The following is a 16270-nucleotide window of genomic DNA, read 5'->3' on the forward strand; positions in this document are numbered from 1 at the left end:
TGAAAATGCATTACTGTACTGTGTCATGCATTGTTTGTCGCATTCTTATAGTGTGTGTTTACGGCCTGTCGCCGCTCGCGGCATGGGAATCATCCCATTAGCGAAACAACGGCTAGAGACTGCTATTTGTTGTTACTTACATTGCTGCTTTCTTTGATAATGATCAACAAGAACCAAATAATAGACTGCGTATGATAGAACATGTTCTGAACGAGAGTTAGGTGAACATTTTTCTCCGTTTGAAAATCTTTGCGGACGCTTCTTTAGAACATCAAATTCTGCACAGAAATTAGAGTCATCTTAGATTTAAAAATCTAGTCAGTTGCCGTGCTTCATTTCTGACTGTATCACTATTAGGCATAAGAATAATACGAATATAAACATGACACGATACGTATATTCTTCCGCGTTTGCTGTTGTCTCACTCTAGTTTCGTAGTTTATTAGGCAGACAGGATTTAAATGAGATAGCAGCAAACACGAAAGAATACATGGCAAAATGTTTATGTTCGTATTATTCATGGCGAAGAGAATACTGTATGTGATTCACATTTCATCATGTTTCTATTAGCAACCATCTCTTCTCACAGGTAGGAAAAAATTCAGAACGTAGAGTTGGCCATATTGACAAACATCCCAAACAGTCTTGCCAGTTGGATTTTCGTAGTACATTGAAATTCTGCTACGTTCGAAGATGAACAATACGGAATTTGTATTTACTTCGTTGAATAATGTATGAAAATGTAGTGGTTGAAACTCGGGGCGGAGAAAAAAAAGCTTGTCTTCCACCTTTTTTTTAATTTATTTACTGACGCAGAGATTTTGGCCCCAGTATTTATCTTTATGCCTACAAAGCATGACTGTGTAGCGTTACATATATTCGACAGCAGAAGTTAGTTGTGGCGGCACCTACCAACATTTTTCAGAACTTCCGCTTGCTTTGCACTCGATTCTAAGCCGCAGGCGGTTTTTTGGATTACAAAAACCGGAAAAAAAGTGCGGCTTAGATTCGAGTAAATACGGTATTTCAGTTCACATTGTACCCATATCAGTCCGAACTGTATCCGTTACTGTTTGCAATGTGCCCATACCTGTTCGCAGTGTACCCATATCTGTTCAAACTGCACCGATATTATTTGCCATTCCCTGGATCATTTGCAATAGCTGAGACATCATATTTTCCCCACATTCATTCTCCTTGCCTGAATTCCTACTAGTTACGCATTCGCGCTCTGATTTCGGACTAACCGGCTCACTTCAGTTTTCAAAATTACACGTACTAGGTGATTGTTTTATATTCGCGAGATCTATAAGTGGAGCTTGAACTTCAGAGTCACACGTTGTCTCACTATTTGCACAGGCACTTATCTGGTCTGAGATGGTTCCCTCTGCCATATGATGCCGTCAGTTGTAGTGGAAGCCGACATTGAAGACTGCCCTGGAGTACTCGGAGACACTGCCGTTGTACTGCTGCTGGACTGCGTCTGCCATTGGAGAAGTCACCTGATGTAATTGTAGCTGCCGCCGGTTACTGAGTGTTCCAACCGTCTCTGATACCACTGTCCGTTAACCGCACCAACCGCTACTGTTCCCTGCACTCAACTATTTAGACACTGAGCTCCCATGTAAATTGCCTTTAATGTGATAGATTAGGACCTCTATCGATAGATAGCATGTGTTGGTTGTGAAAATTACTGCTTAATTTAACTATTTCCAGAAACCTACTTGCGAAAAAAAAACCGATCTCTCTCACTGTGTTTTATGAGAGGTTCATTCTGCAGAAATCTCTACTGGTTTTGCAAAGGTTTTTTTACACTTCGCATAGTATGCTGAATAACAGAGAGCAAAGGAATTACCACTTTACAGGGCACAAATCCCGGACGAGAAACCCCCAATTGCGGGCTTTCAAAATAATAAAGTGAATGTAATCAGGTGACCCTCAGCTACATACCCTCTGACTCAACGCTGAAATATTAAAAGTTTTGGCTGGTTTCGTTGGCTAGGGGCTGGGATACGTAGTTGCCACATTACAGGTCAAATACTGCTGAGTCTACAGTATACAGTAAGAATGCACACATGAATCGAATGGTCGAAGGTTTCCATCACTTGGCAATTGCGAATTATGAAAGTAACATATAAATTTATAAATGAAATACTGCAATTAAATAAAATCTGCAGGTACTATCTTAATGACTTTAAATGATGAGTACGATAGTAGAAGTACTTTTGAGAATGCGGTATATTTTGGCAAAACAATTATTGGTGTCGATGGTCCTGCAATTAAATAAAATACAGTAAAACTTCGTTAACACGAATCCGAAGGGACCGAAAAATCAGGAGTTCAAGTTAAAAAATCCAAGTACTCACAAATTATGTACGTTACTTTCTTAGAAAAAATTCGGTCATGGTTCGCTGATGTTCATGGGAACGATAATATTTTGTAATTTCACAACCAATTGTAATGATAGCATCCATAAACCCAGGAGTGACATTGAATGTTGAAGCAAACCGTTCTAAACAGTCTAAGGCTGTAGTAAACATCTCCTGACGGGTAGGTGGAATGGTATCTGTACTCTCTTCCTCTTCACTTTTTTTCTGATGGCCCTTCTTGCACCTCATTCACAGCTTCTGGCACATCCGATTCCACAGAAGCACAAACGGCAACATTGTCGTCTACACTAATGAATTCTTCGAAACTAATATCAAGGTTCGCAACATCCTGCAGAACTGTGCATTCATCAGGTGAAGTAACATCTTCTAACTAGTGGACATCGTCAGAGTTGCTATGTCTCCAGGCTGCTGCGATGTCTTTTATTGCGTCAAGCAGATTCCAATTTGGCGTTGCACTATTGTTTTCAGCAGCACAAATTGCAGCTCTTACAAGTCGCTTACGATAAGCTCTCTTTATGAGAGAGATTATGCCTTGGTCCAAAGGCTGAAGGCGGCTTGTGGCATTGGGTGGAAAAAACTGAACCTTTATGTTGGATAGGTTCAGATCATGAACATTATGGGCAGTACATCTGTCCAATGTAATAAGAACATGTCTATTTTGAGCAACCATTCGACTGTTGAGACAAAGAAGCCACTTGCAAAATGATGTGCCATCGATCCAAGGTTTCTTGTGGTGAGAGTAGATGCAAGGCAGTGTCCATATTTATGTTTTTAAAACAACGTGGTTTCTCGGATTTACTGATAACCCAGGGACAAAACTTCTCACTGCCATCAGCATTACAGCACAGTATGACAGTCACACGTTGTTTGCTTCATGCTCCACCGTGACACTTATCACCTTTTATCCCCAGGGTGTGATTTGGAAAAAGGTTGTAGAAAAATCCAGTTTCATCCACATTAAACGCATCACACGAGGCATACTTTTCCCTCACTCGGTTGAATTCATGTAACCAGCTGTTTGCACTTCCTTCATCAACTTTATTTGCTTCACCACAAATTTGTACAGATGAAATTGAATGTCTGTTTTGGAACCGATACAACCAACCAGCAGAACAATGGAAGTCTTCGATGCCCATATCTTTAGCAATATCATTTGCTTTTGACTGAATCACAGGGCCAGTTAAAGGTATGTTAGATGCACGAATATCACTGAACTGTTCTAGCAGTAACGTCTCGATGTCTCCCCAGAACCTGATGCCGCAGCATTAATAATTTCTTCTCGATTCTTAATAATCATAGATAAAGTAGATTTAGGTACTGCAAACTGCTCTGCAATTGCTGTTTTCTTGGTACCACGGTCCACTTCATCTAGAATCTTAAGCTTTAACTGTACATTTAGAGCTGTCCTTTTCCTCTTTGCCATTTTCGAGTGCTATGGTACCAGCTGTAACTGTAGTTTTTATTCAGTATTCCAACTCGATACGGCTACAACTAAAAGAACACCTGTCAAATCTGGCACTGAGTACATTCCTAAATGCTGCTGCACACATTATTGAATGTCTTACAATGTACAGCATACGCTGATTGCTGAGGCGATAATTGCGGCTACCGACCTACAATATGTTAAAAACAAGTCAACAGTAAGTATAATTAGCTTTGTAGCTACATTGCCTATGTTGATTTCGGAAAAAAAATTACGCTATAGAATACTGTAAGGTCAGAAGTTTGTGTTAAGGTGAAATTTAATTACGCTAGGAACTGAAACAGAATTCGTAATTCACCTTAACCGAAAATCGTGTTAACCGATAAAACATACCATAAGAACTAATGTATTCCTGGCAGGACCAATATTTTTTTCATGTTAACTGCAAGTTCGTCTTATGCGAGTTCGTGCTAACGAGGTTCCGTCGCGTCCAGCACTTCCCGTGTCTTGTGCCATACCGTCCAAAACAGCCCCACTGTCAGAACTACCTCGTGTCCTCTCCGGAAACAATCCTTTTCCCCCAATTCAATACAGTCTCACCATTAACGAGTGCTATGATTGGCTAGAGCGCTCCATCCATGTCTGCAAGACAATGTACACTCACAAACATATTTAAGCACATACGAAATACTGGATTTACATTTAACTACTTGAAATTAAATAAATATTTCTACGGCTGGACCATAAACACGCTCTAACACGCATTATTAGATACATAAACAAATTAAATAAACATATATCAAAGGAATAGAACAAAAGGTAGGCCAGTAGCCTAATGTCTCTGTGCTTTCTAAAACACAGTAAATATTTAACCAATTCCTTCATGAATAGTATATATCAGATATAAACAAAGACATAGATGAATAAATATATTTATAAGCATGCTGCTACCGTTTTTTCGTGTAACTGTGGAGTACTTATGGCCTGACACCATTGATAGTAACCAGCCACTTTGACCTCCAATAACTCATGTAATATTGAAGTTACATGCCTGTAATTTATACCAATTTAGGTTTACACTAATAGCTTTCTAAAGACACATCGATCAACGAAATCGGATGAAGCGTTTAGATTTTGGAAATTCGTTGCTAGGTGTTACTTATATAATTTACTGTCAGATGCTGAACTTTAAACTAATAAAGATATTGAAAATCTGATTACACCATCAGAATTGTCGTGAAAATAATGGTAATGCACATGTTTTTATTTTTTTTAGGTATCATGATTCATCTGGTTACTATTAATTTCTATACGAACTGCGAAATGTCTGCCATGATGGTTTCTCAATGTCCGCCATCTTTGGCATTCTCGGCGTGTCTCTTTCATCGAAACAGCGTCACAATGGAATTCCCAGCTACGTGCTTGATGGACCATGTGGTCTGGCCATTGTGTGGCATCAAGCGCTTGCTAACGAGCCGCGCCTTCCCGAGCGGTGGCCGCCAACTCTGAACTTAGAATATTTTCAGGGCGCCACAACTCGCCCGTTACCTCGCATCCCGCCAATTTATTTGTAAATTTGACATCTATTTTCTTTCTCACCCTTCACTTACTTTGTTTATAATCAGTTCTTTCACGTTTCTGTGTGTTTGTTTTTCGCCAAACTGCTCTGATCGACTTTTACTGCCGTATCCTACATTACTTTATTTCCCAAGCAAAGTAGTTCACATTTCCTCCTATGACTGCCTCTTTCTGTTTGCCTGGTTTTTACAAAGGCTGTCTCATTTCATGACTTTGCCTATTGATGTTTTCCTTTTCCAATCTCTCTCTCTCTCTCTCCTCTTTATCTGGTAGACCACTCTTCTGGTGAGAAATCCTCATCCACTCATTGCCTCTTGCTAACAGTTGTCTGTTCTTGATTTTTCCGAATTTTTTCCTTGCCTTTCTTCTGGTTTCCTATCCTTTTCCAACCTCTACCTCTTCAAACTGCCTTTACTTCATATAGCCATGATGAATCGCATCACATATTACATCTGTTCTTCCCAAAAACATGCTTTTGCACTATCAAAACTAGGGTCCCAGATTCTGTTTCTTGAAACGTGCTTTTCCCTCTGCAGCAAGCACATTTGTTTGGATGCAGACTCTTTAAGGCAATACACCACTATTCTCACCTCAGCCTTCACTGGATGTTATTACCCCACCATCCTAGTCCAATAGCTAATTTCCCATGCCATCACATCCAATCCTGGTACTACTGATGCCCATAAAAAACAACTTCGGAGCACACCACTTGCCACTCTGTATTATACTGGTCTTAAATGTACACTACTGGACATTAAAATTTCTACAACACGAAGATGATGGGCTACAGACCTAACAGACAGGAAGAAGATGCTGTGATATACAAATGATTAGCTTTTCAGAGCATTCACACAAGGTTGGCGCCGGTGGCGACACCTACAACGTGCTGACTTGAGGAAAGTTACTAACCGATTTCTCATACACAAACAGCAGTTGACCCGCGTTGCCTGGTGAAACGTTGTTGTGATGCCTCCTGTAAGGAGGAGAAATGTGTACCATCACGTTTCAGACTTTGATAAAGGTCTGATTGTAGCCTATTGCGACTGCGGTTTATCGTATCGCGACATTGCTGCTCGCGTTGGTCGAGATCCAATGACTGTCAGCAGAATATGGGATCGGTGGGTTCAGGAGGGGAATACGGAACGCCGTGCTGGATCCCAACAGCCTCGTATCACTAGCAGTCGAGATGACAGGCATCTTATCCGCATGGCTGTAACGGATCGTGCAACCACGCCTCGATCCCTGAGTCAAGAGATGGGGACGTTTGCAAGACAACAACCATCTGCACGAACAGTTTGACGACGTTTGCAGCAGCATGGACTATCAGCTCGGAGACCATGGCTGCGGTTACCCTTGACGCTGCATCACACACAGAAGCGCCTGCGATGGTATACTCAATGATGGACCTGGGTGCACGAATGGAAAAACGTCATTTTTTGGGATGAATCCAGGTTCTGTTTACAGCATCATGATGGCCGCATCAGTGTTTGGTGACATCACGGTGAACGCACTTTGGAAGCGCGTATTCGTCATCGCCATACTGGCGTATCACCCAGTGTGATGGTATGGGGTGCCATTGGTTACACATCTCGGGCACCTCTTGTTCGCATTGACGGCTCTTTGAACAGTGGACGTTACATTTCAGATGTGTTACAACCCGTGGCTCTACCCTTCATTCGATCCCTGTGAAACCCTACTTTTCAGCAGGATAATGCATGACCGCATGTTGCAAGTCCTGTACGGGCCTTTCTGGATACAGAAAATGTTTGACTGCTGCCCTGGCCAGCACATTCTCCAGATCTCACACCAACTGAAAACGTCTGGTCAATGGTGACCGAGCAACTGGCTCGTCACAATACATCAGTCACTACTCTTGATGAACTGTGGTATCGTGCTGAAGCTGCATGGTCAGCTGTACCTGTACACGCCATCCAAGCTCTGTTTGACTCAATGCCTAGGTGTACCAAGGCCGTTATTACGGCCAGAGGTGGTTGTTCTGGGTACTGATTTCTCAGGATCTATGCACTCAAATTGCGTGAAAATGTAATCACATGTCAGTTCTAGTATAATATATTTGTCCAATGAATACCCATTTATCATCTACATTTCTTCTTGGTGTAGCAATTTTAATGGCCAGTAGTGTATTAATCAACTACTTCGACAGGGCCTTGACTTCCTTAAATCATGCTCTGAAAGGAGATCAATTCTGTCTGAGATTTTGCCCACCACTTCTAGAGCAGCTTTTCTTTTCATCACCCTCCCAATCTCTGCACTATCCTTGTGAGACCCTATGCTGTCCTGCACCCATCTCCCTACCCTATGAATCCCACCCCTGTGACCGCCCCTTCTGCAAGACTTGCCCTATGCACCATCCTATCACCACCTATACCTGCCCTGTCACTAGCATAACGTACTATCAAAGGGAGAGCCATCTGTGAAATGACACGTCATATACCCGCTGTTATGTAAATACTGTTCAGCCTTTTCGATCAGAATAACTACTACACAGTTATCAGTCAGAATGAATGGGCATAGGCGAAGGGTTTATACTGGCAACATATAATATCCTGTTGCAGAGCATGCTCTACAAGGCAGTCGTGACCTCGCTGCCTGTTTCACCACATGTGCCATCAGGATTCTTCCGTCAGACACCAGTTTCTCAGAACTCCGCGGGTAGAAACTAGCACTACAAAATGTCCTCTGGTCTTGCCACCCAAGTGGCTTTAATTTATGTTAATTCATTCTGTCTCAGCATTTTCTCACAGTAACTACCCCTTTCTTCATTCCATTTTAGTTTTCCACATCTTTCATTTTCTGACCCGTCTATTTTTTGTCGTCCTCCCTCCCAACTCTGTTACATACAATGAACTTAGTTTTTCACTCTTATTACCTTGTGCATGATGTTTTAGTAGTGATCTCTGTCTTGCATATTACCCTGTCTTTCAACTTTAAGCTCTCAGGCTTTCAGACCTTGTCCAATGCAGTCCCCAATAATCAGTCTTTCCTTCTCATCCTGTCCAGTAGGTCTCCTCTGACCCAGGGTTCAGGGCGACTTTTCCAAACTGTACCCCTTCCCTAGACCTCTCCAGTGCTTTTCCTTCACCCCTTTTTCTTTCTCTCCAACTCTTCTGCTGTATGAAGGAGCCACTGGCTCTGAAAGCTTGTGGAAGTTAAACCTGTGTGTGTGTGTGTGTGTGTGTGTGTGTGTGTGTGTGTGTGTGTTTCTGCTCCCGCTGCTTGGTAAGTAGATTTTTTATCCATCCAGTTACATTATATGCTTAAATAATTTGTTTGTTTATTCTTTCATTTTGCTTTCATTATCAGACTCAGTTAGTAACACTTACTCATATCCTTAAATATGTCACTCACCAATCGGCCTTGAAATTTCTGGGTATCATTATGATCAGATGCATATGGGTCATAATCTCATATGCTGCAATGTAATAGAGTGCTACAAGAGTGGTCTTTCAAATTCTGAATACCAATGTTTCCAAAGTAGTTTGTCAAAGACATCATCCATCAGCAAGGTGAAAGTTTACAACTTTTCACGATTTATTAATCCCACTTCAACAACAACAGTGGGATGATACTACATAGGCTTTAAGCCTTTAAAAATGCGTAGAAAGCCACAACAAGGTGTTGGGAAGATAGCCAAACCTTTCCTTCTGTGGGCAGTGCTCTTTCAATTGAGCTATCCATGCAAGCCTCATGGACAGACTCAACACTTCAACATGACATTCACATCTAAGTTTTAGTACAGACATTAGCATCTCAGTTTTAGTACTTACTGTCTAAGCTGGTCGCGATCTTTGCGTAAGGCTTCGCAAGTTGAATGCAACTGACGTGACCTATGCTCCATATGCTCCACATTTCTTCTCAGTTCTTCCAGTAGTTCTGGTGGGGGAGCTTGCACTACATGTCTGACTCTGGCATCACCATGACCATGAGTAACGTCTTTCTCACATACTTCAGGTGGAATACGTGCCACTGTGCGTTCAATGTCGCATAAAACACGTGAGATGCATGTAGGTGTTGCTGAAAACAAGTTTTATAATTTATTATCTTACTGTAAATTATTTGTTTTACTGATGTGTGTTAAGACATGTGAAAAGCATGCTTGAAAATGAAGCAATTTTTGAAAACAAAACTCAAATTACAAATTTCTCTTTTAGAACTAGCCCACCTCAATTAAGTGATATGGGCACAACTACAGGAGAGTCCAACAGTTTGTAGTCCAAATAGACTGTGATGTTAATGTTAACATGCCTGTGATCACTGAAAGACTGTGCCACAGGTTGGCCACAAAAGCAAATCATATAAAAATGCAGTGTCTTCTTTTGTAGCGTGAGTGTAGTAGCGTCCATTTTTCCAACATTCTCTAAATAGTATCACTAAACCAAGGTGGATTCACCAGCTTTTGCTAATTGGTAAGTATTTACTTAGGCCACAGGTTGAACCAGAACTGCTTTCTGTTTACCTTAGCCAGAATAAATGATCTCAGTTTGACTTTTAAATAGGTTGTTAGTAAGTTCCTGTGTAGCTGAACCAAACACAAATACTCTCCTAGCTTTCTTGATGACCTTTTGCCTTTGGCAACCATTGTTCCTATGATAGTATCATGGTTGCTATCCTTTCTCTCATTGGTGACACACTCAAAATGACTAGGTCTGTTCATAGCTAGGAGGTCTAAAACATGAGGGATAGTCAAAGTTTTAATTACCGTCTCCAAAAAATAGTGCCATATCATTAATTTTTTGTTTGTTTGAAGACAATTGCTGCAGTCCTGGTACACACTAAAATTTCTATGTCCCAGTATGTAACATGCTGCTAGAGACAAAACAAAAAGGCGCAGCCCAACTTCACTCTACCAAGGGGCTGCATCACTATTTTGGCTCCTCCAGTGGCATTTTATGGCACTGTGATGTAGAGATTTCATTATGTAGCAGATCTACAGACATGTACCTGCAAACAAACACAAAAATAACTGGATATTATTATTTTTTGAGTTGATAATTAAAACTTTATGGCTGCAGTGATAAGATCTCTCTTGCGCAGAATGCTGAGAGTCTCACCAAGGCCTTCACAGACAGACATTATCCCCCAGACCTAATCTGCAAACAGATCTCTTGTGCCATTTCCCCCTCACATGCCCAATCTTCCCACCACCCCCAAGCACCAATTACAAAGGACTTTCCTCTTCATCACCCATTACCACCATGGACTGGAACAAATGAATCACGCCCTTCATCAGGGCTTTGAATACGTATGATCGTGCCCTGAACTGATGTATCCTACGCAAGATCCTTCCTACCTATATCAAAGTGGTGTTCCGTCACCCACCAAACATCCACAACATCCTACTCCATCCCCACGCCACTCCTAAGCACAACCTGTTGCCACAGGGATCATATCCCTGTGGAAGACTCAGGTGCAAGACTTACCCAATCCACCTACCAAGCACTTCCTATTCCAGTACTGTCACAGGCTTATCCTACCTCATCAGAAGCTGGGCCACCTGTGACAGCAGCCATGACATATGCCAGCTCTGCTGCAATCATTGCACAGCTTTTTATACTGGTATGACTACCACCCAATTGTGCACCAGCACGAATGGTCACTGCCAAACTGTGGCCAAGAGTGAAGTGTATCACCCCGTGGCACAACATGCAGCTGAACATAACATGCTTGATATCAATGGCTGCTTCCTACCCAAGCATTTATATCATCCCATTCCATTCACTATCAGCTTTTCTGAACTGTGCAGATGGGAATTATCCTAACAACACATTCAACTCTCCCAAAATTATCCCAGCTCGACCCATGGCGACCTACTGGCCCAGTGCCCTCCACTCAATAGTTTCTCTGCCAACAAGCCTGCCTGTCTTTCCCCTTCCCAGCTCCTCTCCTTTTCCACTCCCCCACCTTCCTGCCCCACAGCTTCCTGATCCTGCACCTGCTTGCAGTCTAGCCCCTGCACACTCCGCCAGACAGCGCTCCTCTCTCACACCACCCATACTCTGCTTTCCCTTCCCTTCCCCGCCTCCCTCCAGATTGCTGGTTCTGTTGCATGTGACAGTGCATTCTGGTCTGAGCTGCTGGAGATAGTAGACATGTGTGTGTGACATGTGCTTGCTTGTGTGAATGAATGGGTGTCTCCTTTTCTGATGGTGGAGCTGGTCGAAAGCTAATGTATAGATGTCTTTTTGTTGTAGTTATCTGCAACTTAATGTGTCATCTTTTCCTACCTTTTCGATATACATTCCATGTGTTATCAGAAATTTCCTACTCTCTACACACGGTTTCAATCAACCCTCAGTTCCTAGTATGATGTGGCAAATGCCTTCTAGTAGAGAGAGAAGTCCTGAGACTTTGCTGCAAACACTAGCAGTTGAGATTAAATATTTTCAGACAGTCACTATCCAGTCTCAGGACCTATGTGACAGAAATTGTTGGTGCCAACAGGGTGATCTGCAGCTGACAGAAATCAATGCTGTAAACTGCTTCCAGTATGGCCTCCAACTGGTAGGTAATTCTTCCTGGGATAAACATCCAGTGCACATTTGGTTAGCTTTCCTCCCTTGATATTATTTCCCTTAGAGACACCATTACATGCCAAGCACTGAAACTGACTACAGCTAATAGCGCCTTCTTTCCCGTCTGTTGGTACCCAGACCTCAGCAAAGGAGACTGTTGCACAAGGAGGAGAGGCATGCCCTACTGGTTCTGTCTCATTGTCAGTGAGCAAGAGGCAAGGCTTCAACACTACTCATTACATGTATGGTGTTGACCTCTCTGCCAAAACCAACAGATAGCCTCGCTCGTGAGAGAGCTCCAGCCTGGCGACAACCCGCCAGTCACTACAGGATGACTCCTTGGTTCCAGACCATGGTTCTCTGCTGACCATGTTAGCAAACAAGCATAGTTGCCAAGATCTGTAGGTCTTTGTAACAGGTGTCAGCCCTGCCACTCCACAATAGCTGCAAACTAAAGTGTCCATAATGAAGATGGTTGATAGTGATCAATCTAGCAGCCAGTTGCGTGTGAACATCAGCTATTCCTCTCAGTGACCACAATCCATATCTGCCTAATTCTTTCAAAGAGAAAAAGAAATAGAGGAATTGAGTCCAAGACTCAGAGAAAACTTAATAGAAACACATGCACCCAGAAGAAGGGCTATAGGTGAAAATCCTAGGAGGTTCTTAGCCACATGCACTGTCTATTAACAGACTGAAACCTCTCAGCTAGTATCTTATCAATCCATCCGATGCTGAAACTGAAGGCAGCAGGCACAAAGCAAAAATATTACATCCTGGATTTATTATTTATTCACCACAGGGACACCACTGTACCTAAGTTTGATTGTGAAAAAGCACTTCAATGTGAGAATCTGGCACTTATGGATGTGCTCAATATAGCACAGTCCTTTGAAGTGTCACGGGCCACAGGCAATCAGATTATTGCCTGGGAGGAGGTATCGGAGGTTGCTCAGTCAACCCCTGTTAGACACACCACAAGTGTTCGGGATGACGGGGAAGCTGTTGCAGCAGTACAACCTTCAGCTCAGCATCGTATGGGGCAGTGCCAATTACAGCCACAGCAGCAACAGGTCGCATCACAGCAGTGGCCATGTGGCCCCCCTTGCAAACGTAACTCCTCTTCAAACGTGGTGGACACAGTAGTACCGATGGACTGTGCAATGACTGTTTCCCCGAACAAACTGATTATTGACTTGCATGTGTTTAATAAAAATGCAAGTAGACACAAGAGCTGCAGTGACTTTACTAAACACACAAATGTACATGAACTTGGGCTCCCCTCCCCTCACACGTTTCACGGAAGTAGTTTATCTACAATAAATAGCAAATTCTGATCCTAGGTCAGTTCTCCGTTCCTGTCTCTTACAAAACTGTTGTTTTCCCCCTCACTTTCCTTGTAGTGGATCATTCCTATACCACAGACCTGTTCGGGTTAGATGTGTTTAATGCCTTTTTTTTCTCTGTAGCTGATGAGGTAAATTTAGTATCAGATCAAGTATCAGCAACTGGAATCCTTCCGCTCTCAGTTTTCATCTTTTTTTCCCCTGGGCTAGGTTGTGCTACTGGTTTTCAGGCCCACATTACTATGAGTGTGTCCACCCGCCCTTGTTTCTTACGGGTGCGACAGGTGCCTTTCGCATTGCGTGACTTCGTCAAGGCTGAATTAGACCATCTGACGTTGCTCGATGTCATTTGGACTATTTCTTCCAGTGAATAGGCTACACTATAGGTCATCATTAAGAAGCTTCATCTCTGTGGTGACTTCAGTGTCAGGATTAATGAACAGTCTAATGATAGATACATACTCTTTGCCCCATCCAACGAGTTGCTCGCAAAATTGTCACGTGGCCACTACTTTTATATGACTGATTTATTGGAAGCATATCTCCAGCTCCCCTTGGATGAGGCCACTAGGCACCCTCTTGATGTCAATGCACCTTTCGGCCTATACCATTATCAACAGTTGCCTTCTGGCGTCGCTAGTACGCCTGCAATTTTTCAACATTTTTTTTTTTTTTTTAAGGACAGGTGATAGGCTCTGTAATCATCTGCATTAATTACCTCGACGATACATTGTTTTGGGTTCTTCCATCAAAGACCACCTTAGCAATCTCTGATCATTGTTTTCTGTTTTGCAGTCTGTGGGTCTCAAGTGCAATCTTGCCAAATCTCAATTTTTTCAGCCATCAATTGAGTGACTAGGTTTTGAGGTTTCCCATACAAGAGTCAAGCCATTGCATCACCATGCTGATGCAATTGTGGCTTTGCCACAGCTGACCTCCATTAAGAAATTGCAGGCATTTCTAGGTAAATATGAGTATTACCATAAGTTTTTACCAAACACATCTGCTGGTTCTCAACCACTGCATGCGCTTTTGCATAAAAATGTACCTTTTTTCTGGTCCCCAGCTTCTGATTGAGCTTTGGGTTTGCTTAAATCTAAACTTCAATCTGCCCTGTGTCTGGCCATTTTTCAGACAGGTCAGCATCTTGTGTTGGCCACAGATGCCTCTGAACGTGGTCTTGGTGCAGTGTTGGCGCAAAAATATGCGGACGGGTCTGAACAACCCATTGCTCATGCTTCTAAGACTTTAAGTTCCACTCAGCAGCGGTATTCTCAGATCGGAAAGGAGGCTTTGTAACCATGTTTGCACTCAAGAAATTTCACGTCTTCTTTTATGGTTCTAAGTTCCATTTAATCACAAGCCATTGGTGGCTCTTTTTCGTCCTTTGGCTACCACGCCTGACAAGTCGGCACACTATTTGCAGCAGTGGGCTCTCTTCCCCTCCCGTTATCATTATCAGATCCATTACTGGTCGACGGTGTGATAAGGCACTGCTGATGCCTTATCTCGCCTTCCTATCAGGCCAGACCTGGCGCTCCATCAGGATGAGTTGCTTTGTTTTTATTTAGATACTGAGAACCATAACATAGTCAATGGTTTTGCCATCACTAGTGCCACAACATAATTGGCTGTTGCTGTGGATCCCATACTTAGTCAGGTCCTCTGGTTGTGATTCCCACTTCCTTATGCTGTAATGAATGCAGCTTCTGCATGTTGGTCATTGGCATGTGTGTTGGTCGGAAACAGATGGGGACAATACATGCCTTATCGTTGCTTCCACTCTCTGCGTTCAGCAACAGGTGGCCTGCGGTTGTCTGTATACCCCAGGCCAATGGCATGTCGTCGACTTTGCTCAGCCCTTCCTAAATCAGTATTGGCTCATTATAAAGGACACCTATTCCAAAATTCCCTACGTGGTGCATTGTCGGTCCACATCCACAACAGCCACTATTTCAGCCCTTTCTAAGATTTTTTGCAATTGTAGGACTTCTATATGAAATGGTTACCAATAACCCCTAGTTTGTTTCTTGGGTATTTGCAACCTTTTGTCAGGCTAGTGGTGTTCGCCATATCACAGCTCCCCTCTTTCATCCTCACTCTAATAGTGAGGCTGAAAGCACGGTTCCGTCTTTTAAAACTCAGATGCAGAAATATGTATGTGACAGGTCTCCTGAAGCTGCTTTATACCGTTTTTTTGAGTTTGTGTCGTTTCACTATGGTGGCAGACAAGAGCCTGGAAGAGCTGCTACATGTATGCCAACCACAGACACTTCTTTACCTGCTGCATCCAACACCATATCTGCTGGCACCACAATGGTTCTTGTCGGGTGAGCCTGTTTGGGATCATAGTTTTGACAGGCAGCCGAACTGGGTTCCTGCTGTCATCGAGTTTCACTGGGGCTGGAGCCTGTGCGCCATCTGCAATCCTGATGGGCGAACGTCCCATCACATTGACAAGCTGTGGCTGTGCACTGCAGGGCCTGTTCTCGAGGGGCCACCACCTCCCTCTGCCCCATCACTACTGATGACTGTTCCTGCGTCACAGATGTTCTGGTTCACGTGGCAGAGGAGGTCACTGCCTGGCAGATCACTGACCGGGGTTCCTGCCTCTGCTTCCACTCCTCGACTGCTGCCGCCAGGGCAGCCCCCACTGCACCTAACACCGCAGTTGCTGCCGCTGTCTCTAATGTTGGGTGCTGTGAGGCCAATCTTCTCTGACTCCCCTGCTGATGCCTCCAGCACTGACTGCTGACTTCAACGAGGATGTCGCTACTGAGACGCCATCCGCAGTTCTGCCCTATGGTCTCTCACGAGTGGGGGGACGGCACGTTAACCCACACCCTCATCAATACTACATCTATATCTACATCCATATCTGCAAGCCACCTGACAGTGTGTGGCGGAGGGTACCTTGAGTACCTCTATCAGTTCTCCCTTCTATTCCAGTCTCGTATTGTTTGTGGAAAGAAAGACTGTCAGTATGCCTCTGTATGGGCT

The 16270-nt window shown here is 43.2% G+C and overlaps 1 protein-coding gene across 4 annotated transcripts in view; it reads right to left on the reverse strand.

Annotated features, from left to right (window-relative positions):
- Positions 1-16270, reverse strand: part of LOC126198967 (uncharacterized) — a 157706-nt gene that overhangs the window by 103175 nt on the left and 38261 nt on the right. For all 4 annotated transcript variants that reach the window (XM_049935622.1, XM_049935621.1, XM_049935620.1 and 1 more), the window contains one exon: positions 9180-9426. In XM_049935622.1, the coding sequence (XP_049791579.1) occupies positions 9180-9426 (247 nt within the window). The remainder of the gene's footprint in view (positions 1-9179; positions 9427-16270) is intronic.

The sequence above is a fragment of the Schistocerca nitens genome, chromosome 8 (genome assembly GCF_023898315.1).
Source record: "Schistocerca nitens isolate TAMUIC-IGC-003100 chromosome 8, iqSchNite1.1, whole genome shotgun sequence".
Classification (NCBI taxonomy): domain Eukaryota; kingdom Metazoa; phylum Arthropoda; class Insecta; order Orthoptera; family Acrididae; genus Schistocerca; species Schistocerca nitens.